At 38.5% G+C, this 14,036-nt stretch overlaps 1 protein-coding gene across 1 annotated transcript; it reads left to right on the forward strand.

The window, feature by feature from the left end:
- Positions 1–498: 498 nt before the first annotated feature.
- Positions 499–13,548, forward strand: LOC132188651 (S15/NS1, RNA-binding protein). Its single transcript, XM_059603169.2, has 5 exons — positions 499–1,787; positions 3,143–3,225; positions 4,181–4,292; positions 7,140–7,192; positions 12,997–13,548. Exons 1-5 carry the CDS (start codon positions 629–631, stop codon positions 13,138–13,140), a joined length of 1,551 nt encoding a protein of 516 aa, XP_059459152.2. The 5' UTR covers positions 499–628; the 3' UTR covers positions 13,141–13,548.
- The last annotated feature ends 488 nt before the right edge of the window (positions 13,549–14,036 follow it).

Here is a 14,036-nt window from a genome sequence, read left to right on the forward strand (position 1 = left end):
CGTAAAACCCAAACCCGGGCGGATAGGGTTCATTTTGCTCGGTAGTGGGTTGAATTTTTCAAACCCGCATGGTGCAGGTCAGGTAAGGGAAAAGGCCAAAATCCGACTCGCACCCACCCCTGGCAAACAGAATGACCACATTGCCATAAAAAAAAAAAAAAAAATTCATTCTAGAATAAAAAAGGCTTACAACAGTTGAACATGGTGTGGTATAATGACCCACCGGATTGAATACGTGATATTTTGCAGGCAGACTTTTCTGTTTTGCAGCATTTACACTAAATACAATATCTCTGATTATCCTCAAAAAAAAAAAAAAAAAAAAAAAAGGCTTACAACTTGTCAACTTGAACTTGAGGGGTAAACTATAATATATATATATATATTTTTTTTCCACTTTGACGTAAGAAAGAATAAAGTAGAGGAAGAAGATGCGTCGTTAAGATAAAAAAAAAGTGGCATGAATTTTAACCTTTAGATGTAATGGACAGCCAATATTTACTTATTTAGAAACTTGAGATTCTTGAATTTTAGAAGAATTTGAGGGAATCCCGAAATTTGCAAGACGGATAAAAATAAAAATAAAAAGCTAAGAACAAATATTTTCTCAAATTAAAGGAAATTTCTGATGCCAATAGTTGGGCAGGTGATTCCAGCCCTAACCCTAACCCCAAACCCAAACCCAAACCTGGCCCCCACCATTTCTGCTCATCATCGTCGTCAACCCCAAAACCACCGAACTCGGTTCCTGGGTCCCACACTAAACCCTCACTTCTATCCTCTTCAGCTCCCAAACCCTAAATCCCCTAAACGACATCACTTCTCGTCAGCGACCATGGCTGCTCTGCAACTGAGACCCAAACATAGAACCCTCCACAACCCCTCTCTCGTTAACCTCTTCTCCACCTCCCAAACCCCTCCTGACCCCACCCCCGCCGACCAGACGCCGTCCTCCACCCCACCCCACCCTGCCCAATCCCAATCCCAATCCTCATTTTCCTCCTATTTCTCTGACGTCAAAGCTAGCCTCAAACAACAACAACAACAACAAGGACAACGAAGACCCACGAACCCTTTGAGCCCATCTCTCTCTAAGCCTTCCAAAGTCGCTTCCCTCGAAGAAATCCGCAAGAACCTCTCCGAGTTCCGCCTCCGATCCTCTGTGCCTCCCCCCAACGAACCCAACTCTGCGTCTTCAACCTTATCATCATCACAGCGCATCTCATTTCAGGAGCTTTACAAACGGAATGAGAACAGCGCCAATGCCGGATCAGGCCCTGGAAAAGTCGGCGGCAGGTCCTCGTTTGAAACGATTCGCGAGAGTCTGCGGCAGATACGGTCTTCGTCGTCTCCCGGGATGGCGCAGAATGAGAGGAGGAGTGCGGACCCTATGTCATTATCGGAATATAAGACTAGTTTGAAGTTGAAGCCGTCAACGGAGTCGGGTCCGGTGATCGGTGGGACGGGTATGCTGCCGGCATCTGTGTTCGGGAAGGAGAGGGAGAGGAAGGAAGTGGAGGGGGAGACAATGTCGACGAAGACGGAGTTTGTGAAGGCGTATACCTATGAGGAGTTGGGGAAGAAGCTGAGGGAGCTGCGGCCGGAGGGGAAGAAGGAAAAGGAGGCGTCGTTTTCGCTTGGGGAGTTGAATGAGAGGCTGATAAAGCTGAGGGAGATTGAGGAGAAGGAGACGGAGTCGATGATTGGTGGGCTTTCGTTTGTAGATTTGAGGGAGAGCTTGTTGAGGTTGAAGATGTCAGACGCTGAGAAGGCCAAGACAAGTTCAAGTAAGTAATGCGGTTTCGTATGATATTTGATGAATTTAGTTTTCTAAGTATGCTTTGTTATTTGGATGGTGGATGGTGGAATAATGTGCTTTCTGTTTTGGTTGATGAGGAAGTTAGGGAACTGGAGATTTGGACACCGGGTGTGGAATAGTTGGGAGTTGAAATTGAATATTAAAAATAATGGCAAATTGTTGTGGTTGGTTGGTGATGAAAAATTCTAGTTCTCTGCTTGGTTCTTTGGAAAATTGGGGAAGAAAAGAAAAGGTACTTTGGATTACTTGATTTTATGTTAGTATGTAACTGCACGCCCTTCGGAAAACACCCTAAAAAGAGAGACTATGTGAACCTAACCTGTCTGATTTTGATAATGAATTGTCGAGAGGGGCTGGAAGTTGGTTAAGCGAGTGATTTTTGTGTAGTATATCTAAATTGAGCTTATTTTGATATTATATTCCAATGTTTGATGATAGGTAGATTCAACCTCTGGTTTTGTTGCTAAGATTGTGGAGAAGGAAAAGGATCTGCAGTTTTGAATACTAGATGTTATATTGTTTTGGACCCAATAAGATGATGACAAGGTTAAAAAGGCTTCTAGGATAAATATTGTTTAACTGATTTCAGTTCAGTTATCATCTGGAAGCTGATCCACCTTAAGCCATCAAATTATAGGATTTTGAAGATGATAGATGGTAGATCAGTCTCCACTTTTGACTGTGTGACAACAATTTAGAATCTTTTGCCCCGGTTGCTGAACCAATTGAGCTTTGGTTGCTCTAAAGTTTTAGAAAGTATCAAAGATACTTAGATATTTTGGGGATTCTCTACTGTGTTATTTAGTATGAAAACTAGTTATAACCTTTGTCAGGAAATATTTTAGGACTTGCCTTTATCAAGTGAAGAATTTTGTTCCCTGGGTCGCGAAACATGAAAAATCTAACATTTATAGTTTCTGCTTTCTTCTTTTAATTCCCCTTAAACTGAATTATAGTTCTACAGTCCTTCCTTTATTCTTATTACTGTTAAATTAAACCTGTAATTATGGAAAATAATTTCTTGAACCAATAATTTAGCCCAAGGTATCTAATACAAGGCTCAAGTTTGCTCTTTTGGGTTTGTCACCTGGTTTTTCCCTAAGGCAAATTGTTGCACTTGTCACAACTCATTGTTTTTTTATTTAGTTTTAATTTTTTTCTTTTACATTCTGATATATACATGTTCAATGTCTGTTTTGAGTTGTGGAATCTCACTTCAAAAAAATTGTGGTTAACTAAAATTTTCCAGCTTTAAGTTTTTCTGCAGTAGAATATGACGTGTATAGTCTCCTATAATTTATTGATTGAGATTTAACTTTTCAGTCCAGAGACTCGATATCTTGGGCCAGTTAGGCAGAACTCCAAACTTTCTACTGCAACCTCCGAAGGAGCAGCTAGTTGAAAAGGCAAGTATCCTACTCTTTGTTTTTCTATATTCTTAGTACTATTTTTGGTTGAACAAAATATTCAATGCCTAGAACAAATTAGACTGCCAAGTCCATTCCTAAAAATATATATATATATTTTCTAACTTTTTACTGTTAATTCTTACTTATGTTTTGATGTGGAATTCTTTAAGAAGCAATTGTATGTGTAAGTAGTAGTTTCACTTGTGTTTTACAGTGCTTGTTAAAAAGGTGATAGGGTTTTGCAAAACCCATATTGTTTTATTTGAAGAGGATGTATTTAGTAGCATCAGTAAATGCAGTAGATTGGAATACTAGCGTGCCTTTTGAGGTCTACTTTGCCTTTTGATGCAAAAGAATGAAGCTCTGAAGAGCTGCATGTGTTGGAAGGGTTTGCTGTTAAGTATATTTTTTTGCTTCTTATTTTAGATGGTATACTCTTGCATAAGAGCTAAATGCAAACTCTTATACCATACAAAGGCATCTCCAGCCGACGTCTATGGGTCAGAAACAGATCTATTGCAGACCCTAAATGCAAACTCTTCGCCTAGCTGTGACTCAATTCTTGCATTCTTTAAATTAAGAAATTATAATATGTCTGGTTTTACTGATAATTGAACTAAATTAGTGTCAGAGTGACATATATTATCCACAATAGGTCCTTGCAGATTCCTGTCCTGCTTCTTGTCGTTCATACAGTGAATATTTTTCCCCAAATGAGCTCGAAGCAAATTCATTACATATGATAATTGCATACACCAATATTACATGAAGTAACTCAACCTTACAGTACTGTTATCAGTTAGGGAAGCTTAGGGTCCTTTTTAGGGTATTCCGTCCTTAAGAGCATGTCCTTAAAGAGTACCAGGTATGAACTTATTGATGCCTGTGTGTTTGTAGATTTCACATGAAGACACTCGACCTTTCTAATATTTTTGAAATATGTTTAATGCAGTATTTCCACCCGGATAATATGTCTTCTACAGAAAAACTGAAAATTGAGCTAGCAAAAGTTAGAGATGAATTTAAAATGTCGGAGTCAGATTGTGGATCTGCACGTGTTCAAGGTAAAGGAGTTTTCATTTTAGTTACATTACACTTTTCATCCTGAGATTGCTTGTTTCTGATTTTCTTTCTATGATACATGCATGCAAACTTTATTTTGACATGCTCATGGTATAATTAATTCCACAAAAATGTAGGCTGGGTTTTCTCCACTTTCATCTAATTTGTCCAGCCTTAATTTTTGTTCCCTGTTCTGTTTGTTGTACCCCTTTTTTGTGTGGAAAAAATGCAAATCAATCCTTGTAGCTTACTTGATTTACAATTAGCTCCTTCTGGTATTAAAATGAACTTAGAGGTCCTTGCGGTATGGCAAAAAATAATTTAAGTCAAATTTTGTTCACTGACTTACCAAATTCTGTTAGTGTGACATGTCGAAGTCAATAAAATTATGACACGTGTCCTCTTTAAGTTAGTGTCTCACTAACGGAATCTTTTAATTCAGTAGACGAAATTTGATAGTAGGGAGTAGATTATTTTTTTTTTGACATACCTTCGGGACCTCTGAGTTCATTTTGAATCTTTGATACCATGTGAATCTAATTGCAAATCAGGTAAGATGAACTAGAGATAGTTTCTTTTCAATCAGTAAAGAAAGCGAAAAGGGCGCAATTCAAGTATATAGGAAGCACACAAGAGAGACCCTCAATTAGGGAAAAATAGAATAACACAAGTCCAAAAATTTAGTAAAAATAGAAAAACAAGCACTATTGTATGCCACCATCCATGCATAGGGAGATTGACATCACTTTTTAACTCAAACACCAATCCCTCACAATCTTCAAAGATCCAAATGCACCACATTAAGCACATAAAAACCATCTTCCAAGCTTCTAAAATGCACTGGCTTCCAACTGACCTTTCCAGCAAGCCAACAACTCCACCACCCTTTTAGGTATGACCCGCTCAAGACCAAAAAGAGGGAAGATCGAAACCCACAAATCTCTAGCCACTTTTAACAATGGAGTAGAAGGTGATCTATATGGTCTTCCCGCTCTTGCACATGCAGCACCAAGCTACCACTATGACATGCCGCTTTCTTAGGTTATCCAATGTTGAACTCTTCCCCAATGCCGATGTCCTCATAAATAATGCTAGCCTTGAAGGAGCCTTATTTCTCCAAATGCTCTTCTAAGAAAATGGGGAGCTAGTTTATCCTCACCTCCTTGTCTCAACCTGAGAGAGTACAAAAGATTAAAGAACGAAGTGAGCAAGTCCACCTTCAAATCATGCACTGGTCTGGTAAAAGAAATATTCCACTGAATATTGTTGATAAAAAACTACATATAACCCCAAGGGGTTGGCCCAAGTGGTGGAGGCCTTGGTCTTAAGGTTTGTTCACTTCAAGGTTCAAGGTTCAATACCTCATGGATGCAAACAATCCCTTGGAGCTACACCCACCGGTGAAAAGCCAGCGATTTAACCAGTTCCATGTAGGGAAACTTCCGAGGGTGCGGTGCACGGGACCGGGGTTTACTTTGTAGGAGTGGGTTTGAAAGGCCCTGCCTTGGAAAGGTTCCCCGACATAAATATTTTTTTTTTTTTAAAAAAAACTACATATGATCTGCCACCAAAGCCTCCGTACAATGAGCAATGGTAAACAATTCCAAAAAAGATGCCTTTAGGGGGTGATACCCACACCAAAAATAATGCCAAAACTCGATCTTAGATCTGTCTTCCACCTCATGTTCGACAAATCTAGAGAAAACCCAGCCACTCCTATTGTTTTTCCACACCCGCACTTCGAAGAGCCCAACAACCTCTTTGGAACACCATCCTGCCCTCATGCTACAATATTTGGTTTTCACCATTGATCTTCACAAAGCCTCTCTCTATGGCAAATTGCCCTAATCATTTTTTCAAGAGAGCTCGCTTAAACTGAATGAGATTTCTAACCCCTAAATCACTAGAGCAAATTAGAGAACAAATTTTAGACCAGCTGACTAGATAGGATTTGAAGTTGTCACCAACTCTACCCCACAAAAAATCCCTCTGAAGTTTCTCAATCCGGTTACCAACAACTACGAGGATGGGAATAAGGGATAGATAATAAGTAGGCAAATTGGAAAGAGTTCTTTTAATCAGTGTCAACTTACCACCCTTTAGACAAATAGAGCTGTTTTTAACTAGCCAAACGACATTCCATTTTTTCAACAATACCATTCCATATTGATTTAGCCTTGTATGAAGTCCCCAAAGGAAGACCCAAATATGTCAAAGGCAAAGAGGACACCCTGCAACCAATTATTCAAGCTAAACCTTTAATATCATCCACAACACCATCAAGGACTGCTCTGATTTAGACAAGTTAATCTTCAACCTCGAGACAACTTCAAAACATAAGAAAGAGGCAACTTAGATGACGAAGATGATCTGAATTTGCTTCACAAAGATCAAAGCGAATTTGGGTAGGTGGAATATAATTTTTGCTAGTTAATAGTTCAATTTATTTGTGGTGGTTTGTTTTTGATAAATAAAATTATTTTGTGATCTTGTAAACTTTTTAGATTTCAAACACATTTAGGGTGTAGTTTCTTTTTGATACTTTTCGTGTACGAGAATTTTGCCTTTTCCTTTAGTAAATTATTAATATTCATCATTACATACGCAATGGTGTCATAAAATTATTTTTGAGCTATTGAAATCCCTGAAATATTATGTTAATGTTCTACATGGTCTCTTGCCCTTCTTTGGTTGCAATAAACAACTTTGTTCTTTATGCTTGTGAGAAGTGAAAATTTCAATTACCCTTAAAGTCTTTCCATACATACAGTGGGTTTTTTTTTTTTTTTTTTTGGTTTCTTCTTCTCTGGCCAAGGATTATTTACATCCCATCTCTAATTTCTTTGCAGTGGCCCAACTCACAACTAAGATCAAGCATCTATCTACAGTTTTACACAAAAAGGTGACAATCAAACCAAGAACCTGTTTAATTCGGTCTATTGTATTAGATGATGTTCATTGTATTATTACTTAGGTTACATTGGGTACGTGGAATGACTATCATTAGAAATAAGGTATAGCTTTTATTAGAAATGGAAGAAGGTGGAATAGAATAGCCTTGGTGTTATAGAGTATATGATAAGGATCTAAGACTTGGAATATCCATTCCCATTGCCATGAGGGAATGACTATTCTAAGGCTATTTCATTCCACATTCTTCAATTCTCAATAAAAACTATTCCTTATCCTAATGGAATAGCCATTCCACTTATCAAACATAACCTTAGTTCTCTACTTTGTAGTGTGAACACTTTCTGTTCCTTGACTACATAGTTTTTATAGTTCTAGTTGGGGGTAATACCAATCCTAATAATTGAACAAGAAATTGACTTTTGCTCCTTATAAAGAGATAGTTAGCTACCCGTATTTTGTTTCTAAATAATGGGGCATGTTGAGTTAGTCAACATAGTTTAGGTTGTTGTAGCTGATTTTTTTTAAGGCCTTGCCTTTTATATTCTGGATAGGAAATATGACATCAGTTGCACTCAATTCAAGTGTCCTTTGTGTTATCGGATTTCAATTTTCTATTAATTGCTTAATAAAGGTCGTTGTTTGGGCATTTGTGTGCGTGAATGTGCATGTGCGCACACTCTTTACATGTACATCTAGGCATGTTAAGAGGAATTTTGAGTCCAACAGGATGTCTGAACAGTGTTTGACATGGTCTGACACAATGTGCGTGCACATTTTGGACATGTTCTTGCATACACATGTCTAGGCATGCCATAGATATTCTGAGTATAACATGATGTCTGAATGGTACATTACATGGTCTGATACAATGTCAAACACAATGAATTTCCTTGTCTGCCAAAGGCTCATTCCCTCATTATCATTTCTTTTGTCTGTTTCCTTGCATTAATTTCATACGTATTATGTTTACATCTTTCTCTTACTCTCTTTCATGAAGGTCTTGAGTATGATTGTCTATGTGTAGTTTGATGCAAACATCAGAATAAATCAATAATAAAGAATAAGTAAATTTCTCGACTAAATTACACTTTTCCTTCCAAACTATCACCTCACTTGCACTTACGCATCTAAACTATGACTCACTTTAACTCGGAGCTATAAACTACTAGAATGTTTTGAGTTGCCCCTTGTGTCAAATTTGGCCTCTATTTTTAGATGGAAACGGCACACGTGCCAATCACATGCATATGAACTGTTTTTTCTGTCAAAAATACCCCCAATTTAAAATAGAAAATTATAAAACTGCCCCCATTGAGAAGAGACAAAAATACCCCCAAATAGAGGAGGTGTGGCCACAACCACCCCAATAGAAGAGTGGCCTCGTGCTCACCCCTAACAGAAGAGAAGAGTGGATGGCCTTGTGGCATCCCCCCATGGAAGAGGGGCCCGGGTTTTTTTTTTTTCCCCCTTAAAACAATGTGTTTTTGTAGCGACCCGGAGAAAAAGGTAGCCATATTTGCTCTATCAATCCAAAATGACTAGTCAAATTACAATTGAAACTTCTTAGAATCACTTATAAAACACAGTCTCATCTTGTAATGAATTAATGTGGCACTTAGCACTTATAAACACTTTATATTCCAACCACTCATTGTGCGCAATTCCTCCTTCCAATGTGGAACTAATTTATGGGGTGACACAATCTCCCCCACTCAAATCCCTAATATTCTTGTTAGGGCCCATGCCATGCAGTTCCTTAGTGCCACATGGTGTCTCTAGGTTACTCTGATACCATTCGTAGTGATTTACAAAAAGCACTAGTTACATGTGCGTTATCACTCCAAAAAGATTAGTTAAGTTGCAATTTTTTTTTTTGATAAGTAATAACTAGTCTTATTAAAAGCGTAAGGCGCCCCAAAGTACACATGGAGTATACAAAAGAGTCACCTATCTAGAAAAGGAAAAACAAGCAAGAAAATCATCATAACTAATCGACAACGGGGACACATACGCTATAGTCCAAAGATACAAAATATGAAAACAAGAGGATAAAATGTCCTCCAAGGACCTCTCAAAGTCCTTAAAGCACCTATTGTTCATTTCTTGCCATAAACACCAAAAGAGGCATATAGGCACCGTCTTCTAGACCGTGGCACTACTCCGCCTTCTAGAAGACCACCAACAGGCGAACAAATCGAATACTCGTCTAGGCATCACCCAAGCCATCCCAAAGCGACTAAAGATGACATTCCACAAAGAAGAAGCAATCTCACAATGAAGAAGAAGATGATCTACCGTCTCCTCGCTTCTCTTACACATGCAACATCTGTTTATCACAATAACGTGTCGCTTCATGAGATTATCTAAGGTTAGAATTTTGCCTAGAGCCGCCCACCACGCAAAAAGACCATTCTTGGAGGAGCCAGTGTCCGCCACACACTCTTTTAAGGGAAACTCTTTCCTTCAGTACTAGCCAAGTAGTAAAAGAGGGACTTGACCTTGATGAGGCCTCTTTTGGAGGAAATCCACCACAATCTATCTTCACACCCTCGTCTCACTTTGACTGAATGCAATACCTGGAGAAAGGAGGCAAAGACTTCCAACTTCCAATCATGTGTCTCTCTAAAAAAACTCACATTCCACTGATCGGAACCACCCAACACCTCCATATAAGCCACAACTGAGGCATCCTTCACACAAGCAATACCAAAATAAAACTGGAAAAGCTACCTTGAGAACCATATCTCCACACCACAAATCATGCCAAAAGCTAATACTAGTCCCATACCCCACCACATGTCTAGTAAAGCCTTTGAGAGTCTTCCACCCTTTCCTAATATTCTTCTACAACTCCACCCCAAAAGCTCCTCTAGGCTCAAGAGAGCACCACCCGCCCCGCCCCATAAGCTTTCAAACTTCGAATCTACGACCACTCTCCACCAAGCATCTCTCTCAATCCCATAGCGCCACAACCCTTTCCCTAAAAGAGTGCGGTTGAACACCATTAAATTTTTGATACTCAGCCCTCCCTCCTTGATTGGAGTGCAAACCTTCAACCAATTCACCAAGTGATACTTGAACTCTTTACCTATTCCAACCCCATAAAAAATTGCGTCATAACTTTTCGATGTGCTTAGCAACACTCACCGGGATAGGAAAGAGACAAATAATATGTGGGCAAATTAGCCAAGGTGCTCTTGATAAGGGTGACCCTACCACCCTCCGACAAATACAACTTTTTCCAACTAGCCAACTGGTGTTCTAGCTTCTTGATAACGCCATCCCAAATATGCTTGGCCTTATAAGAGGCCCCCAATGGAAGACCAAGATACTTCATTGGCAAAGAGGCAACCCCACACCCTAAGATATTGGCTAACATTCCCACTTGATCCGCATTCCCCACCGGTGTTAAAACCGACTTGGCCAAGTTAACCTTCAACCCGGAGGCAACTTCAAACACACTCTGCAAATAATGCAATTGGCCGGGCATGGCATTGCAAAAAATCAAGGTGTCATCAGCAAACAGAAGATGTGAGAAAATAGTATTACTGACTTTGAATCCTTCTAACAGTCCCCCATGAACTGCCACAAAAATCATCTTGCTCAAAGCCTCCATCACAAAGACAAACAACAAAGGAGAAGGGCGTCCTCCTTGTCTCAAGTCCCTGGAACTACTAAAAAAACTATTAGGAGAACCATTAACCAGAATTGATAACCGCACCGAAGAAATGCAATGTTCTATCCACCATGTTTCCCCCAAAACCACACCTCCTAAGCAAATACAGTAGAAAATCCCAATTCACATGATCATAAGCTTTTTCTAGATCTATTTTCCAAATCACCCCTGGCTCCCTAGATCTCAACCTACTATCAAGGCATTCATAAGAAATCAAAATAGGATCTAGAATTTGCCTACCCTTAATAAAGGCGCTTTGCGACTTGGAGATAATTTTATTCAAAACTATCTTCAATCTATTTGCTAATACCTTAGCAATCTGTTGACTAGTCAAGTTACAATTAGAGCTTTCTGAAATCATTTATAAAGCCTAATCTCACATAATAAGGAACCAATATGGGACTTAACAGTCATAAGCACCTTCATAATCTAGCCACTCAGTGTGCGCAATTCGTCTTCCCAATGTGGGACTAATTCTCTAGGACGATCACAGTTTCCACACAAATAAGGGCAAATTAGTCACTTCAAAATGTCTCATGCACTTGCTAGTCACGTGTAATATTTTCCACGAGGGGGGGAAAGTGTAATTTAGCCAAATTTCTTCAATCATGGGCCATCACCTTGTCTCCTTGCGTTTGCTTAGGTCGTAAAGGATTGAGTTTGTTTGGGTAGCAGGAAAAAAGAAGAAGAATAAGACATGTTGGACTGCCTTGTGGCTGCTAGATGCCTCTGCTTGCCAACTGCTGGTTACCTTGTATTATACAAGGAGTAAAGTTACAGCAGCCCTAAAGGGGTTGCTTGCTTCTACGTTTTGAGTGCAGATGAATGCGCTTAGTTGGATTTGTCATTAGTCTGCACACTCAAATTCTGCAATTTTTGCATAAAATCCTTTTCCCAAAAGTTTTGCTACTTATTTTTTTTCTTTGCAAATTTATTCTGTCCAAAGCTTCCAACTTGGAAAACCACATCAAAATTTACTCATCTTTTGTGATCAATAGGGAGATGCAAATTGAACATGTAGAGGGAGAAAGAAAAATTGTTTGCATCTCTGTAGAGAGGGTACACCTTCAGATCTGCATGAAGGTTTGGTATTTATCAGCTTTTCACGCATCTACATTTGCATGCGTGCTTGGTTCTTATTTAATGCGTTTGAGTTATTACTTTTGTGTAAAACACAAGCGTTCATCCATTTCTGTGAGTTTATATGGTCTCTAAGCGTAATTGAAGAAATTGCCAAACAATATATTGAGCAGGGAGCTCTTATATAGTTCCTTCTTTGGATATTTTGTAGCTTACCCATATGGGAAAAAAAGAAGAATATTTTGTATTGCTTTGAAAAAATTGAGTAGTTTTTGGTTTATAGTGCACATTTAATATTTTTTAATCGCCCAAATCATTAATACAAGAAATATATGATATTCTGTATTTATAACGCCCTGAAGATGTTCCCCTTTCTCAGAAAATTTAAAACGTAACTGGGTTACACTCCTGCTTCATGCGTCTTAAACCAGGTCTGTTCCTTCACAATTCATGTGGATTGTTTATGGAGCACAGTTACACAAATTAATGTCTGGTTTTATTTGCTTTCGGAATGCTAAAAGAAAACGAAAATACTTACAGGATTAACAAAATTGATTGATCAATATTGGGCGGATGTTTATAAAAAAGAAATTATTCAAGGGTTTTGATTGAGCCAGCATCTTCTTGAAACGATAGGGTTTGCGTTTTAGGGTTTGAATTTGAATAACTATATCCCGTATTTAAATCATTTTGGACTGTAGTGTTCTGTAATGCATGATTACCGCTGTTGTCAAATTTTCTTCATGCATGGCACATTGGACTCTAGTGAATCTTACTGTCAATTCAAATGAGCTTTTCTTATGCTAAAGGGCACATGCAATTTTGTAAACTAGATTTAAGGAAATTCCTCAATTCCCTCAGTTTGGAGGAAAACTCTATCCCTTGTTATTTCTGTGCATTGTATAGACCAGTTTGACATTTTTAACTAGTCACAAGTTAATAATAATACTAATAATCATAATGACAACAATAATAAAATCAATAAGATTCGTAACAAGTTTACTTATTTAATCAATTTATGTATCATAATGCTGTAGGATAAGCATTCTCGAAAGGGTCTTATAGGAATGGTGCAGAGGAGGAAGAGGCTATTGAAGTATCTCCGAAGAACTGACTGGGATTCATACTGCTTGGTTCTTTCTAAACTTGGTCTCCGTGACAACCCTAATTACAAGCACTAGGCTATTCAACAATGTGATCCTGATCTTTTGCTTCGGAAGATAATTGCTTGTGGTCTCCGGGACAACCTTGATTAGAAGAAATCTACTCTAGTCAACAATGTTACCATCTCTGTATTCCTTTCTTTTCTTCCCCCCGCCCCGGGGGGTAAGATCACTGCTGTAGTTGGTCTACCTGAGTTTTGTTCCGTTCCGCAAGGGAGTTGAGAGACTTTTACAGTCCATTTTTGGCTCCATTTCCTATTTCTTTGTTATTTTTCTTTTCTTTTTTGTTTTTTTGTTCGCATGTTCCTAATTCTTGTCTTTCTGAAGACATGGTGGTTGAATTTTTTTTAAGTTAATGTAACCGCCAAGACGAAGCATACATTGCTGTAGTTGTTTATAATATGGTTACAATAAATTCTCTCCGTATATGATGCTTGTTTTGTGGTAGGTATCCTTCTCTTTGTCAGAATATACTCTTTTATGCTTGCAGTTCTTGCTATTATTACTACAAAGAATACCATTTCTTCCTGTGAAGCTCTATGCATTGATTGGCAATGGAAAAGTTACTGCAGGCTAACTTAGAAGTTTGATTACTTTTCTTGATGCCTTGATTGGTAATCTACAAGTCGTTATCTCACTGGTATTGATACCATTTGTTGGCGGAAATGTAATTAAATGGTTTCCGACTATCATGAGCCTGAGATCCAAACTCATCCAAACCTCTCCACTCTTCAACTTGAGTCCGGTAAATAGCTAATCCATGTTCCATGAGAAGAAGATCAAAGATGACATAAACAAAAATGATTTTTTTGGACATGATCATAAAAGAGCCCATGATGAAAAAACAAGATAAAGTACTCTATTCAACTCTGCGCATTTAATTTGTGTGAAAAAAAAGGGGAAAATCAGTCTTT

Source organism: Corylus avellana, chromosome 6 (genome assembly GCF_965113065.1).
Source record: "Corylus avellana chromosome 6, dhCorAvel1.hap1.2, whole genome shotgun sequence".
NCBI classification, from domain to species: Eukaryota; Viridiplantae; Streptophyta; class Magnoliopsida; order Fagales; family Betulaceae; genus Corylus; species Corylus avellana.

Bases quoted from the DNA above. Each gene is read 5' to 3' on its own strand.
- LOC132188651 (XM_059603169.2), top strand. From the start codon at position 629: ATGCCAATAGTTGGGCAGGTGATTCCAGCCCTAACCCTAACCCCAAAC. The intron at 4,293-7,139 runs GTAAAGGAGTTT...ATTTCTTTGCAG, and splicing joins TGGATCTGCACGTGTTCAAG to TGGCCCAACTCACAACTAAG. The intron at 7,193-12,996 runs GTGACAATCAAA...ATAATGCTGTAG, and splicing joins CTACAGTTTTACACAAAAAG to GATAAGCATTCTCGAAAGGG.